General features: G+C 37.9%; 1 protein-coding gene across 1 annotated transcript; it reads left to right on the top strand.

The window, feature by feature from the left end:
* Window positions 1-1,913: 1,913 nt before the first annotated feature.
* lrrc3 (leucine rich repeat containing 3) lies at window positions 1,914-6,241 on the top strand. The gene is made up of 2 exons (XM_032566775.1): window positions 1,914-2,835; window positions 3,458-6,241. Exon 2 carries the CDS (start codon window positions 3,718-3,720, stop codon window positions 4,486-4,488), a length of 771 nt encoding a protein of 256 aa, XP_032422666.1. The 5' UTR covers window positions 1,914-2,835; window positions 3,458-3,717; the 3' UTR covers window positions 4,489-6,241.
* The last annotated feature ends 13,282 nt before the right edge of the window (window positions 6,242-19,523 follow it).

A 19,523-nucleotide genomic window follows, 5' to 3' on the forward strand; every position in this document is an offset into this window, starting at 1 on the left:
TCAAAAATAGCTCATTTTAAATATGACACTATCTAAAGCTGCTCCAATTAGCAAGTTTCTCAGGTACCAAGCCGCCATAAAGCAGATAAACCTGATATAATCCAGCAAATAGACAGAGCCATTTGCAGCTTTTAGACGGTGAAACTGGAGTAAGAATAATTTCTACATCTGGTAATAAACTCCCTGTCAGTTTTTAATAATAACAAAAACACATAAAAACCATCTATAAAAATGTGATATACCAGCAACCTGCAGCTCCCACAAACCTGAAATGTGTTGCATAATTTCCCCAAATTAAGTCTGGGGAGTTGAGAACAATCCATCATGTCGGCCGGATCACCAGAACCTCTGAGGCGGGCCTGGACCAGTGAAAAGCCCTGGAGCTGAAGCGACACCTGGAATGCTGGGAACCGCTGACCTACATTGGATTTACATGAGGGGATTGCAAATGGAAGAGCTCATTTTGCTCCTTTTCTTTCGTCTGGGAAGGTCATCTGAAGGACTTTCTGCTAAAACATTTTCTGAAGACTGTTTAATAATCAATTCAACAGATCTGCTGCGTTTTGTTTCCGATGCTCGGATGTAAAAAAAACGAGTTGTGCAGCAGAAAGCTGGTCTGAAAACAGGCAAAACCTACTTTGCTTGGAAGCCAGATTTAAATGTGTCTGTGTGCTGAAAACCAAAATCCTATTCTGAGCTTCAGAGAACAAACTTCAAAATAAGAGCATGAATATAAACGGCTAACAGTCGACAACTAAAATTTCAGCAGAGATGTCAAACTTTATTCAACTGAAAGTTTACAAAGCAGAGCTCTAGATCTATTAAAGGGTAAGCTAACTGCGTTAAATGCTTTTCCATAAACGCTAAGGTGTTAAATAAAAAATTTGCTTTGATATTAGTGAATAGTTTTCACCAAAGCCCAAAGGACATGAGTAAAACCAAAGAATAAAAATAGAAAGTTACTTTCAGAGAGTAATAGAAGTTAATTTGTGTTGAGCTCAAAAATGTCCTTTTTTTCCGGACATGAATCACAATTACAATAATCATGAATATCTAAACATTCCTTAATGAAGACCTGAATTAGTGTCTTAATTTTTAAGCTTACATTTTCAAAGTTAGCAAAAATGCTAAATGAGAAATTAGCACCGCTATTAGTGGGAGAGAACTCGAGCAGGCTTTTTTACCAAGTACTTTCTTACACTTACTGTAGAGCCGGATAATAAATCAATAATCTATAATTGAGAGACTTGTGATCAATGTCCAGAGAAAACACTTTCAATAATTTCATTTAACTCCGATCCAGAACCGCACGGCATTCTGGGGATGATCTCAATTTGAGCACATCTAGGTTGGAGGAATCAACTCCCGCACTCTTTGGTTGCCTAGCAACGGCCTGCTGAGTAACTTTTGAAGTTTCGAGTTCCCCCACTGCGCCTCATAACTGCTTAAAAATAAAAACAATGCTGTGGAGAGAAAACTGGCTAAAACAGGAAAGGTCACGCCTTTTTGACAGAATTTCAAATATTTAAAAATTTAGCAATAATTATCGGAAGATATGAAACCATTATATCTATATATTCAGCCATATCGTCCTGCCAAAACTTCATCATCTGTTCCATCTCCAGCTGTGGTTCTTTCTCTCTGCTCAGTCAAACCAACCAAACCCTTTGAAAATCCTGTTCCCCTCCTGGCCTGTGGGGGCGCTGCACCAAGAACCACTGAAGGAAACAACACTAAAAACTCTTAAGACACTGAGAGCAACTAAATAAAAACAACAATAGAGTGGCGTCAGATTTTAGTGGTTGGAAGATTTCTCTTTTGTCTTTGGGGAAACAGTCATTTCTCCTGCTAGCGCTAAGCTAGTGCGTTTGTTTTGGTTGTATTTACCCAGAATGCCCTGCGGCGTAGTCCACTTCCTGCTTTTGGAGCGGTCTCTGGTCCTCTTGGTGTTCTCGAACCGCACCAGAGTTTAATTCAACCGAACTGAGCCGAGGTTTGGAGAGTTTGATTAGCAGTCAGACCTTTTCAAACGAACCGGACTTTCTAGACAAACGGACTGGCGTTGCATTAAAGAGGAATGAAAGGTGGGAATTCACTCTTAATATGTTCAATGGGAGGATCCAGGTCTTCATTGGAGAAACTTTGAATTTCCAGGTCATGTTTGTGTACTACCATAACCAGTTATTTTTATTCCAGATCCAGTGTCACAGGTTTCTCATCTCTTACTGTCTCATTCCCATCACTTCTGCCCTCTAGTGGTCAGCCTACATGTGGCAACCTATTGCAAATCACATCCATCCCCATCTCTAGTTTGCATATTGAGTAAATTACATCCAAAGTGGACAGTTCCTGCATGGTGATGAGCTGATTTCAGTTTTCATGTGAAACTGTTCAAAAAAGAAATCAGCTGCTAACATGAAGGCTGACATCTTGATGCTCTCCTCTCAGAACAGCTGGAATAATCAATAACTCACCGCAGACCTAATCTTTCAAAATCTAACCATCAGTTTAAAGAAGTTGGCGCCACAGAAGCTGCTCGGCGATCCTGGCGCTCCAGTTTCCCTCTGAGTGGGGATAATTGGAGGAGGAGGAGGAGACAGAGAGGGAGGTGCAGCAGGCAGACGGGAGGCGGACGGCAGCCCAGTCTGCGCTCAGTTCAGGGAGACGAAGCTCCGCGTTCACCTGCTCCATCTTTCAACAAGTGAAAACGTGAGAAACGGATTTCCTCCACAACAAACGGCGAAACTCATCCCGCCTCTTTCCACCTGAGTTGGAAAAACCAGAGGAACTCCAAACATTTCCGTCAAGAAGGAGAAGAAGCTTCAACTCGTTTCGGTGAGCAACTTTAGACGATCTTCAAATATTTTAGAAACGTTTTACTTCCTAGAAATGATTCCTAAATCTTAAAACTGAATGAAGTTAACATTAAACTGGTGAGATTTTAGTGTTTTACCTCCTGCAGAGTCACAATAACAGCAGCAGGACGCCCCCCTCCTGTTAGAAACCTTAAAGTAGGAGCCATTATGTGCGGTTTGGATGAGGAGATCCTCAGCGGATGACCTCAGACTCAGCCGGGGTTCATAGTGAGAGCCGCTCCTGGAGGACAGATGGAGTAAATTTAGAGTCTGGCTATTCTTATCCGGGAGGTGGCGGTCCTGAAGAGACGGGAGCGCTGCAGGAAGAGGAGACGCTCCCTCCTTTCTGTCCAGCTGTGAAATCACGTAATTAAAACTGCAGCGAGACATTACGCCCGGCCTAATTGAATGAGAAAATGCAGGTGATGACCTGCATGTAAGTCCGCCTGCTGCTTTATGAGATTTGGACGAAAGGATTCATTCTCCTTAATCACATTATCCATTGTAAGCACTGTGGGGATGCTATTAACTCTGCAGACTGAAAAAAACAACACAGGAGTTGAGTCTGGATTTAAATAATAACCGTTTTGTTTTCTTTCCAGAACATGACATGATGTTTGGAATCCGCTGTTTTTCCTGGTGTTAATCTGGAGATTACAGCTTTCCACTGGAATATGTTCTGGATGAAACATGCATCAAAAGACTGTTTAGGATCGATTTTAATGGATTATCTCAAGATAAGATTCCACGTTTCCACAAATGAACTGCTAATTTTGTCTTACTAAAGTCTGATGAGGGAGACAATCAGGCCGGACGATGAAGTCTTCTGCCTGACAGGACATTGTGGAAGTCCCTGCTGAGTATGCAGGACATTGCGAGGCCTCGGATGTTTGGCTTCGCCCTGCTGTGGGGCGTGATTCTCCTACATAACGCGTCCGTGATGGCGTGTCCCTCCAGCTGCCACTGCATGGAGAAGAACGGCTTGACAGTGGTCCAATGCATGTCTCGCAACCTGGAGAGGATCCCCGCTGACCTTCCCAGGGACACAGTTGTCCTGCTTTTGGCGGCCAACCACATCACCCACATTCCCAACCACGCCTTCAGAGAGCTGCACTACCTGCAGGAGCTGGACCTGTCCAACAACGACATCGAGACGGTGGACATGGGCGCGTTCCTGGGCGTCTCCGATAGCCTCTTGGTGCTGGATCTATCCAACAATCACATCCAGAGCGTCCCCAAGGAGGCGTTCGCCCGCCTGCGGGCCAAAATCAGCCTCTCCAACAACCCGTGGCACTGCGAGTGCACGCTGCAGGAGGTGCTGCGGGAGCTGCGGCTGGACCCGGAGACGGTCAACGAGGTGATCTGCCACACGGCGGTGCAGGAGGAGTACGCCGGCAAGCCGGTCATCCAGGTGCTGGACTCAGGGATCAACTTCTGCAACTTCCACCACAAGACGACCGACGTGGCCATGTTCGTCACCATGTTCGGCTGGTTCACCATGGTGATCGCGTACGTGATCTACTACGTCAGACACAACCAGGAGGACGCCAGGAGGCACCTGGAGTACCTCAAGTCACTGCCCAGCAACTCTCAGATCAGCAAGGACTTTGACACCATCAGTACGGTTCTTTAACAGGAGACGAGTGCGACGGCTGGAGGAAGCGTTTAGATACGCCACGATGTACGCAGAGTCCTGGTAGGGTCACCACGAACCTTCACCATGGAACAAAAGCTTTTCTGATTGGTTGAGTATTCCGACATTTTCTACCAGTCATAAAAACGGCTCATAATTTCTGTTTGCAAACACAACATTCAAAACTACATATTATTTTACTTGGGTTACATTAACAATCTACTTTGACTCTTGGTGGAGGGAAAAGCCAGAATCAATCTCACAACCTTTGAGTGGAGGACTTTTCCCCGAGTGGCCACAGTGTGTGAGGGTTTTAAAACAAATCAGTTAATACAGGCTGTTGTCACACCTGAAGGTCCAGTAGACTCTGTTAGGAACCAAAACCGAAACATCTACTCCATCTCCACCTGCTGTGGTTCTCTTTCTCTCTGCTCTGAGTCAAACCAATCAAACACAGATTACAGCAAAAGACTTGGGAAATTTATTGTAAATACAATAGATTGTTGTGTTTTAGCTAACTCCGAAAGATGCTAATGCTTTAAAAACCAAAATTTTTTGATATTTATCAGCTCTTTTTCTGAAATATGAGAACTCATCTCTGATTTCTAAACCAAGTTCAACTAAAACCTCTATGCCATAACAGCTGGAGAAGAAAAGCACAAAATAAGGCAGGCCTGTTAAACCTTCTCATTAGTTATGATGTATTTTTACTGAACAGATTTCTGTTGATGCTTTGATGTGATTGAATCGTGAAAGTGGAGGGGAAGGCCGGAGTCTCCTGGTCGCTTTGCTGCGGCTGATTTATGCCGCAGATGTCCCAAAGTCAAGGTGAAGACGATTTTACGAGCTACACGCTAATTTATGAAGCCGCTCCAGATGCTAGCATAAAACAGCAAAGCTTCAAATAAACTGGAGAGCTCTTAGAAAGGATGCTCCTTATGTCCCGCTGGAGCCAACAGATCATTTACAAAAGGAAAAGTTTCCAGATTTTTTATTCTTTTTAATGCACTTTGAAATCATTAAGATTTTTGGAGCCCATCGTTGGGTTTAAATCCTAAACTTCTCAGAAACGTCTTTACCAGGCTGGGATTTGACTTTTTAATGCTTTAATATGTGATAATATATACGAACGCTCTCCACAGCCTTGGACGTTTCCAAATGTTTGAACCTGCTTAATTCCTGCATATCAAATATGTTGGACTTTTTGGACTTGGTGCATAAATTACAAGCAAACAGCTGCTGATCTGGACAACAGGAGGACATTATGGTTCTTTTACAGCTGCTGCACTTTATCCACCTAATACCCCATTTTTTATTTTTTTTACTGCCAATATTCTGTGTCCTTGTAAAGATTACCGCAGTTTTAGCTGCTGTTTTCTTTCCATAAAGTGGAAATATGTTTATTTAAACAAAAATATGATTTGGAGTCTATTGAAAAGGAAGGATTTATTTGTTGTAGCTGCGGCGATGAGCAGATGTTTGGATCTGAACTGTTAATTGTATCACATTGTAAATAAACTGATTTAGGAAAATGCCAGAAGAAAAGCTGGAAATCAAAATAATGTGATTCTGGTCGCCTCACCTGCTGCTTGTTTGGCTGCAGAAGATAAAATGTTCATGTTGAGTCCAGAAATGCTTCAACATTCATTCTACGGAGGACTCATCCTGCCAAAATTAGCAATAAAAATGGAAATAAATAAATGTCTTGAAGAAATAATTAACAGTCCCTGAAGAGTGAATTTTTTTCCCCCCAATCAAAGTCACTGATTTTTTGATGTAACTTAGAAAGATTTTCTATAATTTTCTGCCACAATCGACGTGTAGAAGAAGAAACAATCTGACAAATTGGGCACACAAACATTTATATTCTTCACATTTTTGCTACGTTCCACAGCGAACACGAACTATAACTTGACATCAAGTAAAGTTGGTCTTCATAAAGAAATGTTTAGATATTGATGACTAATCATGATTATTTATGCCCAGAAGAGAAGGGATGTTTTTTCAACTTACCACAAATTAACCCTGATTTATTGATTAAGCAAAATATGCAAACAAAAATGTGAATTAGTTGGAAAAAGTCCATCTGCTACTCTCAGTGCTAATGGGCTAGCAGCAGAGCTGCATTTTTTCTTGCCGTTGAAAACATTTAACACGCTTAGCTTCCCCTAATATAAATACAACTCCCCTAAAAGTTTGACATCTGTGTTGAAGTTTTGGTTTTCATCGGTTAAGAAATCTTCAAGTACTTGGATATTTATATTCATGCTCTTATTTTGAAAAGGGTGAAGACGGTTTACGCAGCACCTCCGTTTCCTCTCTTTAAATTCTCTTTTTTAACCTCAATAACTTTATTTCAAACAAGTATAAATCAATCATAACATTTGGTAAATTTGGGTCCAGTGAGGTGAGTTAGGTTGTTTGCTAGATAAGAATCTTTACATCGACTCAATAAATATAAATAACTAACTGTCCCCAAGTGCAACACTTTCAAATATTAAAAACCATGAAAAAAACAGCAGAGAAAAAAAACAGAATCAACTACAGCATTATTAGAACGAGGTTAAAATGAAAAAAGATCAGATGGAAACAATATTAAAACTATGCTAAATCAAATTCAGTAATAAAATAAAACCACAGAGAACAAGAGATTAACAAATACGTCACAGAACATGTAAATTATGTCAAAATTTCATTTTTGCTCCAGGCTTGTAGTCTTCCAAGGGAAGATCTCATTTGAAATGAAGTTAGCGCTTTAGCATTAGTAGCTAGTGCTACTATTTAGCACACTAATGCTAAAAGTTTAGCTCTGTAGCGTTAGCGGGACAAATGTTTTTGATCACTGCTTCATGATCTTTGAATATAAGCCAGCGCTTTAGCATTAGCTAAATACCATGTGCTTTAGCGCACATCAGTTGCTAACGCAGAATGTTTATGATTGAAGCTCTTTCCCTGGAAGGTTTTCTCTGATTTGTGGCAAACAGATTTTTATCTTAAGTCCAAATAATTCAGTTTTAGACTAATTTGTCCAAAGAATTTATTTAAATAAATTCTGATTTTTGTCTCAAATTTTGCTCTGACTTTCATGTTTTACTTGAAAAATTGTTTCCTCCTTTCATGTCATTTTCTTTAGTTTGAATTGTTTGGTTATATTACTGAAATATTTCAATATTGTTGAAATTGAAAGTTAAGTTAGGAAACGTTGAGTACAGATAAAAACAGAGAATATCAAAGTTGGTTTATGATTTGATGAATAAACTCCAGCTCCAAACATAAATTCAAACTAATCATCATTTTTGATATTTTTGCCACGTTTGGCCTGGGAGTAGATGTGACTTTGGTGTTTTTTGAGGCCGTATGTTGGAGTTAATTGTGAATAAGTGCCTATCCTGTGGGATTTCTGCACCGCAGCACTGTGCACTACGACGGGCAGCCGGGTGTCTGTCTGTCCACTGCAGCCATCAGAGGTGGAAAACGTCTTTAAACGTCGATGTTTCGTGTTTTTTGTGCCCTAACTGTACCTGCTGTCGTGTGCCGACCTACGTAGTCGTTTAAATAAATGCAAACTACTAATTTATAACAAATCCACACTAATTTCACTTACTGTATTCCGTCTGTCAGTCTGTGTGGTTTTAACAGAGTCATGTTACATATTTTATGTTTTTCTCTGTTAATTTGTAATTTGCTGTCTTTGGATACTTTGTTATGTATGTTATAAAGTAAATTGATGTCTTTTCAAACTTTGACTGGTCTGATTATTATCTGGGGAATGAAAGAGCTCCTTTACGTCGATCGTTTCCGTTTCCTTTGTATTCCAATAATTACTTTGTTTTGTTTTTATTTTTGTGGACCAGCAAAATACAAAGTTTCACCAACACAATTCAAAGCTTGATTTTATTTTATTTTTGCACCGGTCATCTTTTCTCACCCGTTTAGTTGGAGTCCCGTAAAGTACAATGTTAGGATTTTATTCAGTCTGATTTATGTAAACCCTTTAACAATGCTAGGTTAACATGCTAACCGCAGAGCCAACAAACATTTCATGTATTTAGTTTCCTCTTAATTTTTTCCAATAAATTAACAAATTTACTTGGCAGTTTTAAAAAAGAACAAAATTTTCCCCAGAAACTACTTAAAACACAGGATTATGGCAACACTGAGAAAATTACAAACACTATGACAACTGTAATGTTCTCATAATATTATGACTTTATTCTGGTAATTTTATGAGCTTATTCTCATAATTTCATTTTTTTATTTTATTATTTCTTAGTAATACCCTAATATTCTGTAAAAACAAGAAACATATAGAAAAAGTAAAATACGGACAGTAAAAATAAACATAAATACAAGATCTAAATGCATTAAGGAAAATGTACATTTGAATTATTTAGTAAAACTAACATATTTACATGACAGGATGTAAATAAGCTTATATTCTGAGAGCAAATAAAAGCAAAAGCTTTGAAAAAAAAGTTTGGGAAACTAAATACCAAATCAAAACATTTCAAGAAGGAATCTGAAACGTAATCATTGATCTTATTGATTTACTTTGAGTGAAAAACAGCTGAATGTTGGGAGATTTATTGAGGTTTTAACTGTCAAACATCCAGAAATTACATTTATATTTTGAGTTTGCCAAACCAGAAGAATTTTTTAAAACATTTTTTAAACATTTTAATCAAGCTAAAGATCCTTTTTTTCCCCCCCAAGTTTCAGCTGGTTCTGCTGAGAGCTGCTGGGTCGTGTCTTAAAAACGGGTCAGAACCAGGATGAATCCAAATGCAGGAAGTTTTCTCCATCCCTGATGTGCTTCAGCTGTAATTTCAGGTAGAAATGTAAAAATATATCCAGTAATCAGCCATAAAAAGCCTGGATTGCAGATGATTTCCATGCTTTTATTTCCCCAGAAGATGCAGCAAACAAACAGAGAAGCACTTTAAAAACATGAACTCTTGTTTTTTAAAACTCTTCTTCATTTTATCAGCCTCGCTCAGGCATCTCGGTTTATTTCTCACTTGTTTCCACATTATGCTTCCGGCGCGACCCCAACATGACCCCAATTTGGAGACATTTTGCTCCTTTCAGGCGTTTTCTGAATGAGATTCTTTACTTTGTTATTGGAGGTTTTCATTTCTGCAAAATGCAGAAGTTTTTATATTAGACAAGCTTTTAGTCTTTATCGACTGTTTCTGTTCTTATCTGAGGTATTTATTGTCTTGTTTGTTAAACCTTATTATAAAATAAAGTGTTTTCTTTAAGCTGGTAAACTGATTTGAACTTTTAAAACACGATGGAAGGACTAAAAAATTAGTTTTATGGGAATATACATGTTAAATTACCAACATATGAACAGTTTATTTAGAGATTCTATTCTCTTAGACGACCTGTGAGCAACCTGTTCCCCTCCTGGCCTGTGGGGGCGCTGCACAAAGAACTACTGAAGGAAACGACACAAAAACCTCTAAAGAAGACACTGTGAAATGTAAATAAAATGGAGTTGCGTCAGATTTTAGTGGTTGTTTTAGGCTAAAAACCACGAGCCGTGCTAAGCTAGTGGGTTTGTTTTGGTTGTATTTACCCAGAATGCCCTGCGCTGGAGTCCACTTCGTGCTTCCTGAGCGGTCCACTTAGTGTTCACATATGCATTGAAACCGAACCAGAGTTCACTTCCACCGAACCAAAACCGAGGTTTGTAGTTCAATTAGCGAACTACAAACCGAACCGGACTCTCTGGAGAGACGGACCGGAGTCGATTAAAGAGGAGGAAGGAAGAGTAAGAGTATAAAAAGAGGTTAATAAAAATATCCTTGGCACCTTTCAGACTTATTTATAAGAAGGTTTTTGAAAATCCTGCATTATTTTCCTTCCTTTCACATTAAATTATTGAATTAAATAGTAAATTATTTGTTTTAATGCCGTAACAGAAAACGCTGAGCCGTACCTAACCTTGTACCTGCATAGATCCGGCAGCTGTTTGTATCTTCAGCAGATTCAGTATCTGACTTTATTCCACTGCAACTTTACTGATGTAGTTTTATGAACGAGGTCTTTCCAGGTGGATGGCAGGTTATGAACCTCATAACTTGCTCTCTACGCGTTTGTGAATATCCAGAACAAACCTGAAAGTAAAAAGCCTCACAGAGGCGTTCTGCTGGCCTGGAACCAGCCGGTCCGCTGCAGATCAATAAAACACTCATTACAGGGAGCAGGGCGAGCCTGCAGAACGGCCCATTCAAAGGCCAGAGGTTCCAGCGTACAGCAGCAATTACAGCCTTTGCTCGTCTCGCTGCTGTTTGTTGCTGGGTTAGGTATTGTTCGCCGCCTTCTGCAGCTGCTTCTCTCCGCTTTTACAAATGATTCTGACACACAAATGCATCTGGTCAGCAGGTTCCAAGTCCTAAGAGTCGGAGCAGAAGCTCGACGAGCGTCGGCCTCGTTAGTCGATATCTGGGACTGCAAACTGCTCAGCTTCAGGGATTCATGGAGAACTGAGCGGCGACTCGACCCGGAGTCCCGTCTACGAAAGGAGAGTTTTCACTCAAATTCGACTCAAAAACATGCAGCAATAATTTGGGCTATTTAGCCTTTAATAGGAGAAAAAAAACAGGGCTTCATTTTAAAATCATTCACAAGTTTATAAATGTCACAGTTCCACAGCTTGCTTAGTTTTATAAACTAAATGTTTAGCTTGATAAGTAGTACTACACATGTAGTTAGCAGCTAAATATTTTGTTTGGAGTTAAATACATAGTGAGCAAACTAAATATTGACTTTGTAATTAAATAGAAAGCAAAATATCTAGCTTCCTAACTAAACAGTTAGCTTCAAACTAAATAATTGGCTGCAATTTAAATAATTATCAAGTTGAATATTTAGTTTACAAAATATTTTGCTCTGAATTAAATATTTAACTTCAAACTACAAGTTCAGAGCAAAGAATGCTGGAACCTAAAAAAATTAGCGTGTTAATTACCCAGTTACTAAACAATACTTGGCTCCAAGCTAAATATTTAGTTTAAAAACTGTGACATTTATAATTGAATGAAATATCTTTGAAAATTGAGTTTGTTTTCTCAACCACTGGTCAAAAAGACCAAATTATTTCTGCTAATTTTTACTGCATATCTTTATGAACGGACACAGATCGCCTGCATAAAGCAAAATGCGCGTCAGATTTGACATGTTTTGCTGTTATATCCAGTCTAACTGAGCAAAAACATGCAGCTTGTTTTAAACCTCAGCCTCTCTGAGTGATGTATACGGAGGTCAGAGGAGAAAATGTAAATCTGTTCATAAATGCTAATGTTCCTCCAAGTATTAATGTGTAGGACAGCGTGTAACCCCTCTGAGCGCCTCCAGCATCCTCCTGCATGCTCAACATATTGCTGCTCAGTTCCTCCTGCAGAGCAGCAGCCAGCAGAGGTCATGACCTCCAGAGCCATTAGACATGTGGCCACGTTATCCAAAATAATGCAGCATCACCCAAAACAACCTGAGTCATGCTCTGGAGAAATGTTGTGACTCTTAATATTTAACAAAAATTTATAAAATCAGGAGAATACAAGTCCTATAGGGTCTTTAAAGAAGTATGTACGGAATGCCAATAGTGCTGAAATCTGTGGTTGTGCTGGGATTTAGGATCAGCGCATAAAGATCGAGACAGTTCTTCGAAAAGTGGTTTAATTCGAAATAAACACTAGAATGTAATAAATAAAATCACCTCCATTACTCCCGTCTAACAGAAATTGTATTGTCTTTGTTATTTATTATTTCACCGTATTATACTTAAGCAATGGTGTAGCATAATGGTAATATGTTTAGACATTTTCAAGACAAAGTGCCAGTTGGAATGAATATTGCCAAGTACAGATAATGTACCTAATAAATATTCACATCCCTGCTGTTTTTCAGTTTTATTGTCACTTACTGTAAATAGTTTGTCTTTTATACATAAATACACATCTTGGTGCATGTCTAAAATTATCGTAAGATAATTTCAGAAATAACCCTAACCCTACCCCCATTCCTGTGACCCGATGCAATTTTTTATTATTTTATGTCGTAATATTACTGTACGTTTCTGGCAAAAGAGAGAAACGGAAACAGAACTGCTGCACAAACACAAACTTCAAAATAAGAGCATGAATATGAACGTCTAACTACTTGAAGACTTTACCAGTCAACCAAAATGTAAACACTGATGCCAAACCTTATTCAACTGAAAGCCTACAAAACATCGCTCAGGGAAGCTGAGTTTCAAAAGCTTTAAAAGTTAGCAATAATGCTAATGCACTAAAGCTAAAGCTGAAGAATGTGAGGGAGAAAACAGTTAATAGCAAAAATTTAGGCTATCAACTAAGCTAAGTTTAGGCTTCAGCAATTTAGCGATGGGTGAATTGCTGAAGCACAAAATGAAAAATTAATCTAGTGGAAGCTAAGTGCGCTAAAAAGAAAATCCAGATAAGCGTTTTCATGGGGAGAAGTGGTGAAAATATTTCGCCAGAATCTGTTTTGTGGTTAACATGACTGCATCTTATTGAAGCTAACTCAAACAGAAACCCAGGTTTGGGTGAAGTTTGATAAAAAGTTGCTGCTGTGGTTCAGGAAGTGGTGAAAGTTGTCACAGAGTCAGGGACCTAATTATAATGCAATTCTTTTCCGCATATTGATTCCTTTCCCCATCTACCTGAACAAAGTAATTACGTTTAACAGTAGAGCAGAGGCTTTAATTCCCCTCTGAACCGCCGCCATGCTGGGGCCGAGTGAAGCCGCTCGCTAATGGCTGCTATAAGTGACAGCCCCCCTGCTGGGCCCGATCCTCTCTTCTTGATGAGCTTACCGCTCTGCGCCTCAACGAAGGGCATGATAATTTGTGATTAACATGTAGAGCAATGCACCTGGTTGCACACCGACTCGCTGCGTCGCCTTTTCTACGCTTCGTCTTTCCAACCGGTTGCCATTTGGACGGTCCTTTTCTTAGAAAGGAATTAAAAAATTGTCAAAAGTTTTCAGTAAAAACTTTATAACTTCAGAATCTGTCTGACAACATGAAGTAGGCTAAAGGACCTCAAAGCAACACATAATTTCACATGTAAAAGAACAAAACGTGAAAGAGTTGAAGAGCTCTGAGGTTTCGGGACTCAACTTTTATCCACACACAAAAATAAAATATTGATTTCTCAAAGTACCTTTTACCATGTTATTCATTCATTTCTAAATGTCAGTTTGAACATAATTATTTTATTACCAACCAAAATATGTAGTTTAGAAACTAAATATTTGGCTCTGAACTAAATAGTTAGGAAGCTAAATAGTTGCTATGCTAACTAATTGTTTAGCTTGCTAACATATTCCATACATGTTTAGTTTGAAGCTAAACATTTACCTAGCAAGCTAAATATTTAACCTCAAACTAAATACTTTGCTTGATAAGTGAATATTTAACTTGCTAGCTAAATATTTAGCCTGCTAAATCTTTGGTTCTAAGCCAACTATGTTGTCTCTAAATACTTAGTCTGAAGCTAAATATTTAGATTGCTACATGTTTAGTTTCCTAACTGAATATTTATTTTGAAGCTAAACATTTAGTCTAGCTACTAAATAAGCGTTAGAAGCTTATTTAGTAGCTTCTAACGCTACTAAATAAGTTTCTAAATAAGCGTTATTTAGCTTCTAACGCTAAATAAGCGTTAGAAGCTTATTTAGTAGCTTGTTAACTTTCGTTAACAAGTGAAAGTTAACACCTTCGCTTGTTAACTGAATACTTAACTTGCAAGCTAGATATTTAGCTTGGTAAATACATATTTTGTTTGAAGCTAAATATGTTGTTTGTAACTAAATATTTAGTTTGGAGCTAAGTGTTTACTTAGCGAGCTACATATTTAGCCTCAAACTACATACCTAGATTGCAGCTAAATATTAAACTTGCTAACTAAATATTCAAAAGCTAAATATTTTTGTTTTAAACTGATGTTATTGAACAACAAGTAAAAATGAATGCTTTTCCTCTTATAAAAACACAAATTTTTTAAGCTAAAGTTGTTCATTTTCGGCTGCAGATTTTATAAACGTCACCCAAAAGCAAATCCCAGATTAACGGCTAGCATATCCATATCCGTCTTGGCGTTGTGTTCACACACCTGCATGCTCCAAAAGGCAACTGGGAAAACCAAACTCCTGCTTTGTAGTTGGTAATTATGAGTTAAATCATAGATTTGATCAGCAGCTGCTGTTTACACAAAGCAGACAAGCTTAGAAGTGAAAGTGAGGACTTTCTTTTTAGCACGACTATATACTGGCACGCTAAATCAGCACATATCCACAAAGAGACGTTCGTTCATCAAATATTCACAGATTATTCATTCATTCAGCAGTTATGATTAACTGTCTCCTTAAAAACAGAGTCCAAACTTCGTGTTTGAAAGGCTGAGGTTTTCCCCGGCGGTGAAAACGTGACTGTTTATAGTTTGTGACAGTTTGTGTCTCGCTGTGGCCCCGGCTCGCCCAGGTTTGGGCAGCCGGCGCCGTTTGGAGGGCGTTGGTAGCAGGTGGCGAGGCCGCTGCCAAGAAAGGTCGCAGTTTGATTTCCTGAAATGGTGAACATGTCCAGGCGCATCACCACGTCCTTGAACATGGCGACAAGCGACCGCATGTCAAAATCTGTCCGATGTCACGGATCATCAAGTCCTGGATGGTTTCAGACATTCAGACTCACAAAAGTCACGATTCATGATTTAAAAAAAGGTGGAATGATGGCATGAGAGAAATGATTTTCTCAAACATGAATTATACGTTTATAGTCGAAGTATTCTAAGAAATATTGCATCTTTTGTTGAAATTTGGTCTGAAATGACATATTTGATTATTGTTGTTGCAGCTAATTCTTTGTCTCAGAGCTAAAGAATGTTCCTGTCATGTAAATTAAGCATTAAACATAGTCTGGATTCAATGGTTAAAATATTAGCTTGCCCTGTAGTGGTAACACTTCCACTAATCCGCAAGTAGTGGATTAGTGGAACAAAAAATTTGAGATGATTTTTTGTTTAGCATGTTAGCTCACTTTTGAAAAAGATTTAGCTTCTGCTAACTTAATGATTTAGTGCTTTTGTGTTTTTCTTTTCAGTTATAATAGTTAAAATTGTTTTATTTTTACCTGCTACATACATCCCCTAGAAGCAGGCACTCTTCTGCTAATGCGCTAGTAATGAGCCAGTTTTTGATATGATTTTAGTACATTAGCTAACTTTTTAAAACATTTAACACACTCAACTTCCTCTAACTTCATTTTTCCATTTAGTGCTTCAGTATTTTTGCTCCCTAAGAAAAAGTTTTGCACACTTCAGTATCTTCTTTTTCAGACTGACCATCGTATTCTAGATTTTTTGTGTCTTTTCAGCAATAAATAAGTAAACAACTTTAATACATTGCAATAAAAACACCATACAAGCTAAACTACAAGAATATGAAAACATTAATATACAGACTGAATATAAACAGAAAATGTGTGCAACAAAATGTCTCACTTGGATGTTTTGCAGTTTTCTGTTTCCATACAAACTTTCAGACCATGTTACACTGCAAAAACAAAATATTTTTGTCTAGTTTCTAGTATAAATATCTTAGAACACTTGAAATAAGACCAAACTGACTTACAAGTAATTTGTCAGCAAGATATAAGAACTTTTATTAAGTCAATAATTTCTTAAAATTGAAGGAAAAAGTTCTAGTTGGTTTTGAGAAAAGTTATAAATTTCCAAGTTAAACAACATTTTCCATCAATATTAAGGGATTATTGACTGAATAAGCTCCTGAAACGTCAATTTTAATACTTGTTTTGTCTTATTTCAAGTATACAAAGATATTTTCACTAAAAACTAGAGAAAAATACTTGGTAATATTTTCAGTTTTTGCAGAATAAACTTTGTTTTCTCTGTAAACTTTCACATCAGTTAGCCGCCTGCTGCAGCGTCTTTGTTTCCAGCTAGTGGCTAACGGCTAGCATGAGGGTTCATCGATTGATTATCCCAGTTTTATCAGGACGGATGGCCTGGCATGCGTTCATATTCTACCAGTTGCATGAACGGTATTGATTGGTGAGTGGAAAGTTTTTTCAAAGATAAATAATTTTCTAGTGCTGCCTCCAGCTCTCTGGCTCCAGCAGTCACTCCCTCCCTTCAGCAGAGATTAATAGCTGTCTGTTAAGTGCCTGTGAACGTTTTCCATACATGACTTCAGATTTTGGAGGGCATGGCTTTTAAATCAATACGGAGTTTCAATAACATGATGTCAGGAGCTGACAGGCAGCGTGAAGCAGTAAATCAGGCTTTCAGTGGAGGAGGTGACCTGCTGCAGCGCAACGGCTGCTTAATGGATTTTTTAAAACGGGAACATTCAGAAGTCAGACAAGGAGATGGGCGCAGGGGGAGAACAAAGCGCAAGACGCAGTAACTCGCAGGCGCTAATCACGCCGCCGGGTCAGAACCAGGAGTTTTAACAGAACATGTTTCGCATTATAAAATAATCTACATGGAAGAAAGCTGGACCAACATTCTCCACTGATTTCCTGTGATTCACCTTCATTTGTCTGGACTTTGACTAGGACATTCAAAAACCTTCATTTTAGGATTTTTTTTTTTCATCTTACCAAATTATTTAAATGTGCTTGACTGAAAGCTTTTTAAATTTCTGCTGCCAGAAACAGAAATACTTTACAAAATTACAAACCGTAAAAAAAATTTAAAAAGATAATTTGGGTTATTTAATCTGACATAAGAAAAAAAAGGGGTTTATATTTCACTGCTACGTTTTCACAACGTTAGTCATTAAAAAGGTCATAGTTTCAAACTAAATTAGCAAGGTGCTAAATATTTCATTAGCAAGACAAATATTTAGTTTACCAACTGATTACAAGCAAAATATTCATCTCCAAACTAAATTGGTATTTAGTTTATTAACTAAATATTCAGTCCTAAATGTAGCTAAATATTTAGTTCATCAGCTAGATACTTGGCTCCAAACTAAATTATTGGGTATTTAGTTGGTGTCAATTATTTACCAAATTTCAAATTGGTAAAGATTTAGCTCCAAACTAAATATTTAGTTAGCCAGTAAAATATTTCATTTACCAACTTACTTTATTAACAAAACATTTAGTTCTGAACTATATATTTAGTAAATAAACTAAATATTAATATTTGTTTCTCATTTAATCTTTATCATGTCTGGATGAGACGTTTTGCTTTTTGAAATCTGCCTACTTCATGCCGTCAGAAAGTTTCTATTTAAGGAACTTCTGAACAGATGTTAACATATTTCTGTCCCTCCTGCATGTTTTCCTTCCACTCAACTTTCTGTCATGTTTGAATACAACTCTGTGAATGAATAAAATCCGTACGTCTAGTGAATATATGACTTCTACACTGAATTTAGTTGCTGAACAAAATAAATATTTCTATAATATTCTAATTTATCGAGTTGGATCAGAACATTTTGTAACAAATTGAACCAAAAATGAGTTTAAATTCAGGAAGTGGCAGCCGGGATCTGGGCCGACGTTTCTGCTCCTTCCTGCTGCAGCGTTATTATTTCTGTGGCTGACATCGCAGCATCTCTCTCATGACACCCGGTTCTTATTCTGCTCTGAATTATGCATTTGTGTCCATGCAGCCCAAGGCCATGATGGGCTGGAGTCAGACTGAACTACCGTTGTGTTCCACAATGTCAACGATGTCGGGATTTATGATGCCGGACAAGATGGTGGAGATGAGAAACAACATCATCCTCAGAAGCAATTATTGCCTTCTTCCAGTGTATGTGGTTTTATTCAACATAAATCTGTGTTTTGTCTGGTTCACGATTCCTTTCCCTTCAATATTTCCTTATTTTAGGAAATACTGAAGTTCCACCTGCAGATTATTTCACTTACCGAACAAAATTAAACAAATTTTTCAACAAAAATAAGGAAGTTGTGACTAAAAGTTCTTATTTCTTGCTGAAAAGTTACTTGTAAATTAATTTTGTCTAATTTCAAGCGTACTAAGATATTTGTACTAAAAACTAGACCAAAAATACTTTAGCTTGTGTTTTTGCAGTGTACGGCGTACCTGGGCTCAGCGTCTTTCTGGGGTTCCTGAAGTGCTAATGTCTGCTTTGTTCTTTAAAATATCAGAATTTGCAAACATTTCATTTCTCTGATTAAATCGTTATTTACTCAGACGTGATGATTACACAGTAAATAATTACTTATGTTGACATTTAAGACTATATTTAAATATAAGGTCATTGTATTTAGAGGAAGCTAATGCTAATGCTAAAGTGCTACACCAACATTTTATTTAGCAGAAGCTAAAGCTGCTAAATACAATGTTGCTCTTATTCTTAACTTCAGAATAAGAGCATGAATATAAATGTCAAAAGACTTGAAGAATCTTTAACAGTCGATAAGCAAAACTTCAACACAGATGTTTAACTTTATCCAACTGAAAGTTTACAAAACATCCAAGTAAATTACTGCTTTAGAATAGATTAATTCAGGGGAAGAGAAATACTCTAAACTTTTTCAAAGTTAGCAGAAGCACTAAACAAAGAATTAGCTCTGCTATTAGCAGATTAATGGACTGACCACTGGTATTGTTGACATATAAAGAGGTCACAGATTAGTCCTAAAGTTTTGTTCCATTTGGTTTGGTTCACTATTTGTCTTGTTTTTTCCCCCAAATTACTTTCAGAGGAAACTTCATTTGTTTCCTCTGAAACAAAGGAGACTTCATTTGAAAGTTTACGGCCTGTTTTAATAAACTGAAAATCCATTTAAATCCGTCTCCATTTTGGCGTCGCCTGATGCTGTTTGAGTGTTTTAACACGGATCCAAACAATAGTCCACATTTTAACCAAACTAACCGTCAGACTGCGGCGCCTCCTGGAGGATCGGAGGGCACTGCATCTGCTTTTCATCAGTTCATCCCATTACGCTCTCAGCAGATTTCACACCACTCTCCGTAGATCACAGTCTCACAGATTTAATTACATTTTAG

This window comes from Xiphophorus hellerii, chromosome 7 (genome assembly GCF_003331165.1).
Source record: "Xiphophorus hellerii strain 12219 chromosome 7, Xiphophorus_hellerii-4.1, whole genome shotgun sequence".
NCBI lineage: Eukaryota > Metazoa > Chordata > Actinopteri > Cyprinodontiformes > Poeciliidae > Xiphophorus > Xiphophorus hellerii.

Bases quoted from the DNA above. Each gene is read 5' to 3' on its own strand.
- lrrc3 (XM_032566775.1), top strand. From the start codon at position 3,718: ATGCAGGACATTGCGAGGCCTCGGATGTTTGGCTTCGCCCTGCTGTGG.